This window comes from Gallus gallus, chromosome 3 (assembly GCF_016699485.2).
Source record: "Gallus gallus isolate bGalGal1 chromosome 3, bGalGal1.mat.broiler.GRCg7b, whole genome shotgun sequence".
Taxonomy (NCBI): Eukaryota; Metazoa; Chordata; class Aves; order Galliformes; family Phasianidae; genus Gallus; species Gallus gallus.
This window is the reverse complement of record NC_052534.1, coordinates 33285806-33298904: the sequence shown is the minus strand read 5'-3', so window position 1 is coordinate 33298904 and position 13099 is coordinate 33285806. Positions and strand designations below refer to the sequence as shown.

The window sequence follows — 13099 nt, the reverse complement described above, 5'->3', positions numbered from 1 at the left end:
CCACAGCGACGGAAGCCCCCTCCGCCTCTTCCGGCCTCGCATGGCGCCGTCTCTTCCGGTGCGGGGAGTACTATGGTGAGCTGGACGCGCCAGAGAGAGACGGGGCGGGCGCCGCGGGTGGGAGCGGGGTGCTGAAGGGGCTGGGCCGCCGCTCCCAGGCAAGCCGGGGGGGTTCCGGCTCCGAGACCGGAGCGCGTCGTCTCTCGGCACTCCTCGCGGCGCCTCTCTCCCTCCCCGCTCCCGGGGCAGCCCCGCCGGGCCCGCGGTGACGTGGCCGCCCGGGTCCACCGCTCAGGGTCGGGTCGGATCTCCGTGGGCACGGGCCGGGGCGTCCCCGCCGCAGGTGGCTTCTCAGGGGCCGCTGTGGCAGCAGGTGGGGGTGCTCCTTGGCGTCGTGGGGAGGGCTCGATAATGATTTGCCTGGAGGGAACACTGTAAGTGCTGGGCTTTTGCCCCGGGGAACGTACGTTTGCAGTCTGTGATACTGCTTGATGCTCGTGGTACCGAACAAAACGTGGGTGTGCCTGCACATACTGAGAGCAGCATGAAACACAGCTGTGTTGACAGGTGTGTCTGTAAGCTGATTGAGTCTGGTTAGGTAACCAGCTTGGAAGCACCTCTCCTGTCTTGAATTCTGGTCTGTGTCGATGTGAAGCTTGATTCTAAGTCAGTCATTGTCTTGTAGTGACAGGACATGTAGAAACGTTATTGAGAGGCACTATTGAATTTAACGTTAATTATATCAACAAATTGGAGTGAGGTTTTCTTATGGAAATAGTTCATAAGTGAAGGTGGTGGGTTTTTTTTATTATTTTAACTGGGGTTTGAGTAAAATATTTAATTAAACTTTAACTTTCCTAAGGGGACAATACATCTGTTCCGCAAATCACAGAGGTCATTGGTTGGAAAGTTAACGCATGAATTTAGGCTGGTTGCGGCAGATAGAAGGGTGAGTATTTCTTTTGAAAATAATGAAGATATTAGCTGTGATAAGTTGAGATGTGCTATTAATTTAAGCAAGTTGTGGGAAATATCTTAAAGAAATAGTTGTGCTTTAAGAAAGAAAGAAGTGATTGTTTTAAATTTAGTTTCACGTTGAGCTTATGTGTCTGATATTAAGATTATCACAGTAATGCTGTCTGCTATAAATACGTTTGTATGCCAGAGTGTACAGATATTGCATTATTGTTAGTGCTGTGAATAGTAATGATGCTTTTCTGTTTTTAAATTGAGTTGCACTTTCTGTGAAGTTGGAGTCATAGAATCGTAGGATCACTCAGGTTGGAAAAGACCTTAAAGATCATTGAGTCCAACCACAACCTAACCACGCTACCCTCACTAACAACCGTCTGTCTCTGAGCACCACATCCAAACGGTTTTTAAGCACACTCAGGGATGGTGACTCAACCACCTCCCTGGGGAGCCTATGCCAGTGCTTAACAACCCTTTCTGTAAAGAAGTGTTTCCTGATATCCAACCTGAACTTACCCTGGCACAACTTAAGGCCATTTCCCCTCGTCCTGTCACCAGGGAGAAGAGACCTACTCCTCTCTCGCTGTAAGCACCTTCCAGATGTTGGAAGAGAGCAGTAAGGTCTCCCCTCAGCCTCCTTTCCCCCAGACTAAACAGCCCCAGTTCCTTCAGTCTCTCCTCATAGAGAGTATTCTCCAAGCCCTTCACAAGTCTTGTTGCCCTTGAGTCCTATGGCCTGTCCCTGATAATTCATTTTCCCTGGAATTGTGCTTATGCTTAATGCATTAGGTAGAACTGTAAGCTGAAGTGGCACAGGTGTTTCTGGGACCAAAGTTCTAGCATAAAGAATGAAACGCACTTAGATCTCTTGGCTGTACTTCTCTGTCTGAACTGAGGGCAGGAAATCGAAAGCTGTTGCAATTCTGTCTTTACGATTCAGGTAGAATGTGTTACAATTAGATGCTAATGCTGTGGAGGGGTGTTTTTTCAGACCAAAAAATGTTTTAAGCGTAGTACACAATGCTGTGAGTTAGGGGACAATCTGTAAAATTAAAATAGAATATGAGATTGTTGCCTAAAGTGAGTTGCATGTTTCTGGGAGAGACAGAGAGAGTACTGCTCGCGTGATGAAGTGCTACAATATTGTGGGGTTTTTTAAACAAGATAGGTATATTTTTGTCTTGTAAATCTTGGAAGATGTAAAATACATGTTTATTCTCCTCAACAGTCCTGGAAGATCTTGCTGTTTGGTGCTATAAATTTAATATGTATTGGCTTCCTGCTAATGTGGTGCAGCTCTACAAACAGCATAGGTAGGTGGCTCTCTTGCAGTGAAGCTTCTAACAGCTACACTGTGTTTCCGCACTCATGAAGTTCCAGAGTACTACTGCAAACCAAAGCTCTGCGGTAATGGAGTTAGGTGACTGAGAAGCCTGGTTTGGAAAATGCCTCATTTTCATTTTGGTCATTGTGGAAGCATTTCTTGCAGAGATGTGTGCAAGGATTTCCAGACTTCTTGTTCATTTTTCTCCATGTAGCATCCTCTGCCTTTAAGACTGCAAAAACCGGCATTCTAAACTAGTCCTCAAACCTGTTTCATATGGATGTAATGCTAGCAACACAAAGAGATCCTCATTTGCGATTGGTTGAAGGCATATGTAGTGTGGCAAAAACATCCTCTAATTTGAGGAGTGCCCCTTTTTTAATGTTTTGTGTTTTTCCTATTTTTGTACAGGAGCTCCAAGATGCTCCCTGTCAGCAGTACTGAAAGTAGAATGCCCTATATTTTCAATTTGTGACATAGGAATTATTGCTCTTTCAGATAAGTTAGAGAAGCAAAACAAGTGAAACTACTTTTTGCTGCAGTACTGCGTGTAAGAGGTCTCTTGCTTTGGTGGAGTGTGTGTTCCAAGAAGGTCTCCCAGCTTGTCTGTGTTTAAGTCCTTAGTCACAACTATTTATTCCTGGTAGCTTAATACCTGATGTAGCTGGGCATTTAGTAGAATTGGGATTGCCATAATCAGCCTGTTCATAAAGTGAGAGATGCTGGTGTTCTCAAAACGTTCATATTACGTGCACATAGAAAAAAGAGTTCTCTGCAGTATCAGCAGAGATCATTTGTTTAGATACAAAATGGCATAGAGATGCAGTAGAGGGATTTAACAGAAGAATACGAGTGACTAAAAAATTATGATAAGTTTTAAATATTTGCTTTTTTACAGCTTTAACTGCTTACACGTATTTGACAATCTTTGATCTTTTCAGGTGAGTTTTTCCCATTTAATCTTCCAGTTCATTTGTGCCTGGTTTTGTTTATTTACGTACACAGAAAATGTATTTACAAACACATAACAGTGAATCACCAGTGATGGAACACTGGTTTAAGTATAGTTTAAATGAATGTAAAATTGTACATCACATTAAATAGATGAGAAACACTATAGCTGTGTTGACAGTGGTTAGATTCCTTTGTTAATTTCGTAGACTTTTGCTTTGTACTCTTCATCTGTAAGCGTGATATCAGACAATATTAAAAAGACTTTCTCAAAATACCTTTCCCTGTTAGACAGATTTAGGTCTGACCTCGTGTTACCTCTGGTATCCCTTCAGAGAAACTCAGTTTGCATGCAAAATAAACACTATTTGTGATTATCACGATGTCAGTGGAAAATGCATTACGTTTGGGGTTGTGACAAACTTGATTTGGGCTGAGTGATGTTCTGCACTGAAGGTTGATGGTAGACTTTTAAAGTGCAGCATGTTGTAACTACAACTTTGGCTGTCTCCTCATATAAGGACTTAGACTGGCTACCAGTATGCTGATGTTCTTTGCTGTCCATTCTCTGAGGACAGCTTAGGTGTCTTTGCAACATCCTTTTTGTTTCCAAACAGTCTTTTCTGGATTCACTGGAAACCTCACTGGTATAGTGATGTGGAAGGGTTGAGCCCGTGGTAAAATGTTACATTTGGTAATTCAGTTCTGATGGCCAAAGTGTACGTCTGTAGACTTTGGAGTTTGTGAAGGCTATAGTTGTTTATTAGAGTCTAATTATACTTCTTTTTCTTTTCAGTTTGATAACATGTCTAATAAGCTACTGGGTAATGGTGAAGAAACCCAGTCCAGTCTATTCATTTGGGTGAGTACTATTAACAAGATTCAGTGTTTGATAATACAGCATTTGGTTCATGGTTGAATATCCTTGCTTATGTTCTGCAATAGCCACCACAGCCAATTGGTACGTGTAAAGACTGGTTCTCTAAAGAATAGGCATAGTATACAGGAGGTGAGGAAAGGGAAGAAACAGGAAAAAGAACTAAGAAATGTGTAATTTTAAGCTGGAATTGTAGTCTTTTTCTGTCAGAACAAAGGTTTGTTTGTGATAATTGGAATTTTGACTTAAATTGAAAGTTGTGCAACATTGTGAATTTCCAGTTTCTTCTCATCTATCTCTGCTTGAAAGAATTAGAAATAGTAGGTCTGTTCCACTTGCTTCTCCACAGACCACGATGCAATCAGTGAATTGTTGAAAGTTCAGTGTTCCTAAACTTAATTCTTTAATTTCAGGTTTGAGAGGTTTGAAGTTCTAGCTGTATTTGCTTCTACAGTTCTGGCACAGCTTGGTGCTCTTTTTATACTGAAAGAAAGGTAAGGATCCATTCATTTTTCTTTGATTTCTCTCATATAAGGAGATAGTCCACGTTGAGCAATAGCATATGCATTCTACAAATGCTCTCTGTAGTGATAAATTGTAGAAAAAAATACTGATAAACCTAATCTCTAATTTATATTGATTACTCTGCATGGAGACATTAGATAAAATGATGGGAATTGGTAATTGGAATTTAACAACTGTCAAGGAAAGGGCAGTGTTTTTAGGAATTATATTTTCCAAGTGCTGTTTGGAATTTGATGCAATATGTCTCCCTATGCATCTTGACTTATTCAGTTAATTACTAAAGAAAACTTTTTTTTTTTTCTGTAAGTTGCACCATGAAGTAAAGCAACTTCTTAATATGTTACAGATCTGAATGTTTAAGCGAGCAATTTCATCAGGCCCACCAAATTTGCTCAAGCATTAATTTACTGTACCAGAGGTTGCAGTTGTAGGTGGTGTTTCAGGTGTTTAACCTTAAAAATTATTCAATTCTTAAAAAATGAAAAAGCTTTTGTTAACACCTACAATGGAGGCAACTTATCTTCCTTTTTCCTTTTCAAAGCTTCTATTTCCTCTATGAGGGCAATATATTAACAATGTAGAAATGTGACAATATTAGTTGATCTTTTGTTCCGAAATACACTGGAATGGAGTTTAATAATGAGACACCATCAAAGCCTCCAACTTTTCTGACATTGGTTTTAGGAAATTCCCAAAACTTCTCCTAGGGTTTTCTTTGTTACAGCTGAAGGTTATTTCTTATCTCACTGGTGGGTAAAAACACAACAACAACAACAACAACTTTGTATCCCCACTACAGAATCCAATATCTGCTTTGTTTGGCCTTGCTTAGCGAGAAGCTGTAAGTCAGGGATTTTAAACTCTCTTTGTTTCGATTACCAGCAGCAACAGTGGTGAGAGTAGCAGTATTTTCCGACATGTTCATTTACAGTCATCTTTTTAATGTGTAGACAATACCTGTGATAGCTGTCGTGTACGTGGCACAGTATTGGAAACTTGAAAATCTATCCTGCTTCATCTCAGTGATACGTATTTTCATCACTTCAAAAACTGATGTGCTTACTTGAGTAATTCGTTTTTCCCAGTGTTATATCTGTTAGTTTTGTTTATGGATGGCAGCTATTTTTTCAAACATCAGAAGTATGCTTCAGTTGTCAAGTCTTTATTGTATAATGTAACTCACGTTTTCCATTGTTTTTGTAGTGCAGAGCGATTTCTCGAACAACCTGAGATACACACGTAAGAATTATTTTGATATGTGAAACGATGGGTTTTTTCACTTTCCCTGTGTATTCCTAATTCTTAGTCTAGCATGTTGTAGTGGAAATGCTAAGTCATGGCCTGAACCTGTGGTTGAGCCCCAGGTAGGAAGGCAGGGCCAACCCAGGGGAGTTCAGGTGCACGCAGTGCATCTGAGTGACTGGAATGGGTGTAGTCAGGATCCACCCCTCCCCAGACCTCACTTAAGGGAAGACATTAGGCATTTGCTATCTATTGTTCTTTGTCTCCCTATAGTTTTACAAAATTTTAAAGATGGGCAGTTAATGTGACTTTCTTTTTTTTGACATTTGGAAGTTAGGTACAGAAGAGAAAGCCAGGTTAGTGCTCGCATTGTAGGAAAGACTGTGTGAGCATACAGGCCTGCTGATTGGCCTTTCAGTGCATTCATAGTTTGGAAAGAGTTGCAGTCTCTGCTGCCTCTTGCTAAATCACACATTAGGAGGCCTGGTATGTTGGAGGGGAGGATGCTGTAATCATTAGGGAACTGGATTTATTACGAAGATGATGACTGCAAAGAACAATGGAAAGGGAAAAGAAGGGGTGGAAGATTTGGTGAAATAGTAGTTCTAGTAAAGATTAGAGGCCCTGTGCCCTTTCTGTAGGAAAACAAATGTTATTTCTGCTAAAGGGACAATGTATTTATTGAACTTCAAAGGACAGGGTGTGTAAATATACACCTGCATGTATGTCTATGTGTGTATATGTGCATGTATGCATACACACGTGTGCAGTTAGTTACTCAACATTATGAACACAGTGTTCAGTGCAATGTGATGTTAATGCATGATATTTGGAGACTTCGTTTTTTCCCCTTAAAATGCTAATATGCTGTCAGTTATTAGACAATATGCTAGTTGATTTTACTTTCACTTTTGATTTCAATGAAAGCTACCAAGAGAAGTGGGTATGACATTATTAGCACTAATTACAGCTTGGTTTCTTGCATTTTGTTGATAATATGAAATAGCTATCTTTTTTTTTCTCTTCCTAGGGGGCGACTACTAGTTGGTACTTTTGTGGCTCTCTTTTTCAACTTATTTACAATGCTTTCTGTGAGGAATAAGCCTTTCGCTTATGTCTCTGAAGGTATGTGATTAAAATATATCAAGAAATAAGAGAAGGTTATGATGTTCCTTTTTTATGAAGGAATAACTTACCTGGTTAACTTCTTTAACTAGCTGGTATATGTTACTATTACTTCTGAACTTAATGCAGTTTAGAATTGCATTCCAAATTTCATTGCTAGTTTGCTTACTTGGCTCTCAGAATTCTATGTAGCTGTTGCTGAAAACTGAGTATTGCCGTAATGCTGAAGTACCCTTTATTTTCTATCTTTTAAATTCAAAGTTGTATTTCAAATTTTACTTCTAAAACATTTTGTTGGCTTATTCATGGATTGAAAATAAATGAATGTAGTAATTCCTTCTTAACAGTGCTTTTACCTCCCACTTTTCCACTGTGAAATAATCTTGCAGACACTGTCATTAATTGCTGGGACACTGTTGAGTATTTAGAATACTAGTTAAGTGGGAGAAGTCGTCTTACTTTTCCATGCTTTTCTGTATATTCTGCCATACATAATGCTTCATTTCGGTGAATGTAATTTTGTGTAAATCATTTAGTTATAATTACTAGATATGCATTATACTTTATGTAATGTAGAGATAACGATGTTGAACATAACCCGAAATTATACTTGTATTTAGTCAGTTCAGGTTGTTAAATGAAACAAGCATTTTCCTTACTGCCTAGGAAAGCCAGGCTTTGTATTGTTAATGTGACAGTGATTCTGCTGAGATGCACTTATTTATTCACAGTGTAATAGGTTCTTTCCTTAAAATAAAACTTGAAGTATTTTCTAAAATGGATTGCTTTACTTGTAGTCATTTCGTTAACTTTCTTTTGAAGCTGCAAGCACGAGTTGGCTTCAGGAGCACGTTGCAGATCTCAGTAGAAGGTAAAGCTCTGTTTTTTCAGCAGTTAACTTTCGGGAGGCAGTGTTGTTTTTTGTGCATAATAGAAATTTTGAAAGCTGTTGAGACAAGAGCTGTTGCATTTTTGGAGGTTTTTAAAGCAGCGTTATCTGCTGATCCAACGTATGGACTCCAGCCAAAGCATCATCTCTCACATTTCCAAGATGTGTCAATCTGGTAGAAATACACCTTTCTGTATAATCTTCCTTTTGAATGCGTTCAGTACACTGTATGTAATTCTCCTTGGCAGAGGTGAAGTAAACCAGCTTTGCTTGGCACAGACCTGAACCGCGTTTCTCAACAACTGTAACCGAGCTGATCAATATATCTTAGAGTGATTTCTTTTTAATTACTCTGTAGAATAAGCAAGCAACTGGGATGATTGCAGTTTAAATGTGATATGTGTAATTGGCTATGGGATCTCCTTACCTGTCCAGCAGGAAACTGGAGAGTCTGTGTCTTTCAGGCACTGATTCAAAGTTTCTTATTCATCTTAGCTTTTAACTTTCCTGCTGTACTGTTATCTGAATGCAAGGCAATATCATTTGCAAATACTTCTGTCAGATATCAGAAGTGTTTATGTTTAGTTATATGTACCTTTTTGAGTACTTACACTGTTGATATGAAAATATGAATGTCAAACTATATTGTAAAATGTTAAGTCTGAGCAGTATGGAGGGCTTTTAGGGTTCTTGGAGGTATCATTTGCTGTGACTGCAGGGTGTCACATTCTGAAGCAGTGGGTCTAACTCTTATGGATTCTGTGGTTTGGAAGTAGTGATGAACAACTAGCTAACAGCTGCTTGTTTGGTTTTGTTTCAGTATTTGTGGAATCATCCCAGGGCTGAGTAGCATCTTTCTACCACGGATGAACCCTTTTGTCTTGATTGATATTGCTGGAGCTCTAGCTCTTTGCATTACGTATATGCTCATTGAAATCAAGTATGTATAGCTGTTGTTTAATGAAATTCATTTTATATCCATTCTGTGGGAAGTTGCTCTTTCTCATGTGAAAAGAATGTTCTCATCAAAAGCTGTATTGTGTATGAATGAATTTGCAGTTGCATTAATGTATTTACCATTTCTCAAAGATACATAGTTAGGATTTTCTCAATGTGTATGTAGTTTCTTCTGATTTTTTTTTTCATTCTTTTAAAGTCCTCATGCCTTTCAAAAATAGCACTCCCTTTTTTTCCCTTATTTTTTTTCTTTCTCTCTAGCAATTACTATGCTGTAGACACAGCATCAGCTATAGCAATAGCTTTGATGACATTTGGTACCATGTACCCCATGAGTGTCTACAGTGGGAAAGTACTGCTCCAGGTAAGGCAATGTTGCAAGAGAATTTTAGGGGGTATTTCAGTTTTGTTAAATGTCCTTATCTGTTTTAAGGATATAAATGGGAAATGTTCCAAGAGGAATGTTTGATAAAGGGCCAGAGGAATTGTAAAGACAGTAAAAGTGTTCAGCATGAAGTAATAAGAATGTATTGTGTCATATCATTGGTCTTGTGTAGGTAAACTGGTTTTAAAGGCTCTGTTATTTAATTAGAGCCAGTTAATCTTTGGTGTAACTTTTTTTTTTCTTTTAAAGACAACCCCACCACATGTGTTCGGCCAGTTGGATAAACTTCTTAGAGAGGTAAGTCAGTGTATAATACATGACATGTCATGCACAGCCATTGTTAAGAAAGCATTCAGGAGTATGAGGGGTTTTTATGACTGAGTAATCCAAGATGATTCCTCAGGGATTTCTTAATTTTTTTTTTCTGAATGCGGAAAATGTGGGGTTCATAATATAAGACAAGTAGTGTCACAGAGATGTCTGGAACATACCTTTTTTAGTGGTGCATCTTGTTGGTTGGTTGATTCTTTTAAGTTTTAACCTACTGTGGAAGAGGCTTACCAGTGTAAGTTGAGGAAAAGAGGAGTAAAGAATGCTGCTCACAGACAGCGTATCAGGTTTAGAGCATGTTTCAGTTTCACAGTGAGAGCTGCTTTAACCTGAGCTACTTGAATCCACTTTTCTGATGGATTTGGATGTTTAGAGATACCAGTAGATAAATGTTAATGTTACAATTAAGGGATCTGTTCCATTTTGTAGCCTGGAAGCTGTTGTTTCATTAATGAAAATGCTGGTTTTCAGCTGTGTGAATAAGTACATTTCTAAGAAGATCTGCACATTTCTAACTTCTCATATTTCTGGATATTTGTGGAAAATTAGGTTTCAACTTTGGATGGTGTCTTGGAAGTTCGAAATGAGCATTTCTGGACATTAGGTTTTGGCACTTTGGTAAGTCTTAAAAAAAAGTGTATTACTTTATTTAAATAAAAGTAGTAAGGTATTTCTTTTAAAGAAAAAAGAAAAGAAAACAAATGGATTGAGTCAGTGCTCAGTCTCTGTGATTTATTAAAAAAAAAAAAGCAAACAACTTATTTTCTCCCACCTTATGTTTTTTAATGCTTTGTTATTGGTTAATACTATTCATATATGTAGCAGCTCGGAATTAGAACATTTCAGACTGTATCATATATTTTGGCACTCCACACAATAGTAAAGATATTTTTCAAAACATGTTAGTGAAAACCTCTTTAATGAGGAGAAAAAACTGTAGTCCTCTATGTACAAAAGGTCTGCAATAGGATATTTTGAGCATTTATAGGAAACAGAAGAAAAGTGCAACACAACTACAGATGTACGCTGATTCTACTGAAAGAAAGAAGGCCTTTTTAGTGCTCTAGAATGATCACAAACAACTCAGTTACTCTTGAATTGATGCAAATGTTGTGATAGTAAGAAAGTTAGGACTGTTAGATTTCTTTTTAGGATTTCTACTTCTTAATCCTTCCATTATGCTATTTTTTGGAGGGAGAAACAGGGCTTGGTCAGACCTTTGCTTGTACATTTACCTACTGGCACCTTCCAGATTGCAGTAGTAACTTCCAGAGACCTGGGTATGCTCTCAACTGGTCAACAGATCATCAACTGACATAAAAATACCCTAAATTAGCAGAGGCTGTGAATCATCTTTTATTAAACATGAACTGCAAAAGGATGTGAGGGGTTCATTTTGTGTACCCTTTTGCATCAGGAGTTCAAGGTGAACAATGCAGCATTACTGAGAGGTAGGCAGGGATAGCTCACAGACATCTACGCTTCAAGGAGAAAGTCAGAGTTCCCTGAGGAGCAAAGCCTTTCCTTTGTTCTTGCTAGTGGTTTCATTTTTAGCATCTGCCATGCATTTTGACTTTGTCTTCTGTCTGCTCCAGCAGCCTAGCGATGATGTGTTTTCTTGAGCATGAAATTGGAATTTGTCTGCACGTTCTTCTCTCGGGCCTGTTTTGTTGTTGCCTTTTGTTTTCATGCCATTGCATGTTGTATTTCATAGTTGAGTTTGAAGGCTCAACTTCTCCAGAATAATGAGCTTGATGTGTTGACCTCCTGAACACATCAGCAAAGATCAAAATCTGTTCTAGTAATGGAATTCTTGGATGTGCTTCCCAGTTTAGTCAGTAATCTCCACTGAGAAAGGTCTTTGTGTGATTCTCTGCAGGATAACTTTGCTGCTTCTTGAATGCATGTGGAGAATCTCATGAAGGTGATGGTTAACGGCCAACTTATTTTTATCACTTTTTTTAGGCTGGATCGGTCCATGTCCGAATTCGGAGAGATGCGAATGAGCAAATGGTACTTGCCCATGTCACTAACAGATTATACACATTGGTCTCAACCTTGACTGTTCAGATTTTCAAAGATGACTGGATCAGACCTACCTTATCATCTGTGCCTATTGCAAACAATATGCTGAACCTTTCGGATCATCATGTTATTACCATGCCATCTTTGAAAGCTGCTGACAACTTGAACCCTGTTACATCTACTCCAGCAAAGCCCAGCAGCCCGCCACCAGAATTTTCTTTCAATACACCAGGCAAAAATGTGAATCCTGTTATCCTTTTAAACACTCAAACAAGGCCCTATGGATTAGGCCTTAATCATGGATCCACACCTTACAGCAGTGTACTCAATCAAGGATTTGGAATACCGGGAATGGGAGCAACTCAAGGATTCAGAACTGGGTTTACAAATGTCCCAAGCAGATATGGAACAAACACTCGTGGTCAATCCCGACCATAATAAACAGCATTATTTATTGTACTTAAGGGTATTGACTTAATTATTTTATTACCCAATTTTTATGAACATTTGGAATGTCAGAGCATTCTAAATGGCTGGGAACAAGTGCATTGTTCATATTCGTGAAATGGTTAAATTGCTTTCTTTTCTTTATGTTAACGGTAGCCTGTGTAACGCCACAAATGTTTTCCAGACTCTATGATACTTTACAGATAGTTTTTATAGCGTCTACTTTTATTCAGCTTTCTACTCACTCCCCTTTTTTTCCCCAAGAATGTATCAAGATTACAGCACAACTACGTGAGAGAGTAGATTTGTGACTAAGTGTTGTTTTTTACTGTTGAGAACAGCTTACTGAGTGCTGAATGGCTGAGAGAAAAGGAAACCGCAGATGTGCAGGACTCTGTCTTTGAGGATGTTTTGATTGCTATATTAAGCCACCTTTTGGCAAAGTCACAATTAGTTTTTCCAGGGTTGCAAAAGTCCATCAGTATTCGTATTGTGGCTGTTAGAAGGACAATCTGGCATTTCAGATTCTAATTAATTTTATGAGACAAAGTTTTTAATGCTTTTGTTGATGCCTTTATAGAAATTCAGACGGCTCAGCAACCATTTTCTAGCTGTAAGTTTTCCATATCCATCTCTGATATTTCTTTCTGATTTAATTTCAGAATTACTTAGCAATATACTGGGAAATAAAGGATTTCAAACTTAAGATTTTACAAGCACCTCTTTTTTACAGTTAACCCTGTTTAAGATACAGAACAGATGTCTGTTTTGTTTCTGAAGCCAGTATTTCGTTTTTCACTGTGGAAATTATTCTCCGATTTGATTGTGACTTTGTATTTTGCCTCTTTGTATTTTTCCTGTAGTTTCAGGAGAAAAAGATTACCTACTTCTCTGCCTAAGTTTCTGTCCAGAATACTGTCAGTTCTTACAGTGCTGAGTGCTTAACATTCGGGGCACACTGGGAACAAGACTGCCTAACTGTCTCTGCTTTGCATTATCGTTCTACCGTGCATCTAGAAGGCCCTATTTCTTCACGGCCTTTCTCAGAAA

General features: G+C 38.8%; 1 protein-coding gene across 2 annotated transcripts; it reads left to right on the top strand.

Annotated features, from left to right (window-relative positions):
• Positions 1–32: 32 nt before the first annotated feature.
• Positions 33–12755, top strand: SLC30A6 (solute carrier family 30 member 6). 2 transcript variants are annotated; one of them, NM_001006402.2, is made up of 14 exons: positions 33–75; positions 863–949; positions 2201–2285; positions 3195–3237; positions 4044–4109; positions 4538–4618; positions 5853–5888; positions 6922–7016; positions 7839–7887; positions 8726–8845; positions 9124–9226; positions 9497–9544; positions 10127–10195; positions 11543–12755. In NM_001006402.2, the coding sequence occupies exons 1-14, from the start codon at positions 73–75 to the stop codon at positions 12038–12040; spliced, it is 1383 nt and encodes a 460-aa protein (NP_001006402.1). In that variant the 5' UTR covers positions 33–72; the 3' UTR covers positions 12041–12755. The 2 variants fall into 2 exon arrangements, with proteins under 2 accessions (NP_001006402.1, XP_025004467.1); XM_025148699.3 differs by lacking the exon at positions 5853–5888.
• The last annotated feature ends 344 nt before the right edge of the window (positions 12756–13099 follow it).

Excerpts from the sequence above, each read along its gene's own strand:
- SLC30A6 (NM_001006402.2), top strand. Across the intron at positions 950-2,200 it reads TGGTTGCGGCAGATAGAAGG|TCCTGGAAGATCTTGCTGTT; the intron begins GTGAGTATTTCT and ends TCTCCTCAACAG. Across the intron at positions 3,238-4,043 it reads ACAATCTTTGATCTTTTCAG|TTTGATAACATGTCTAATAA; the intron begins GTGAGTTTTTCC and ends TTTTCTTTTCAG.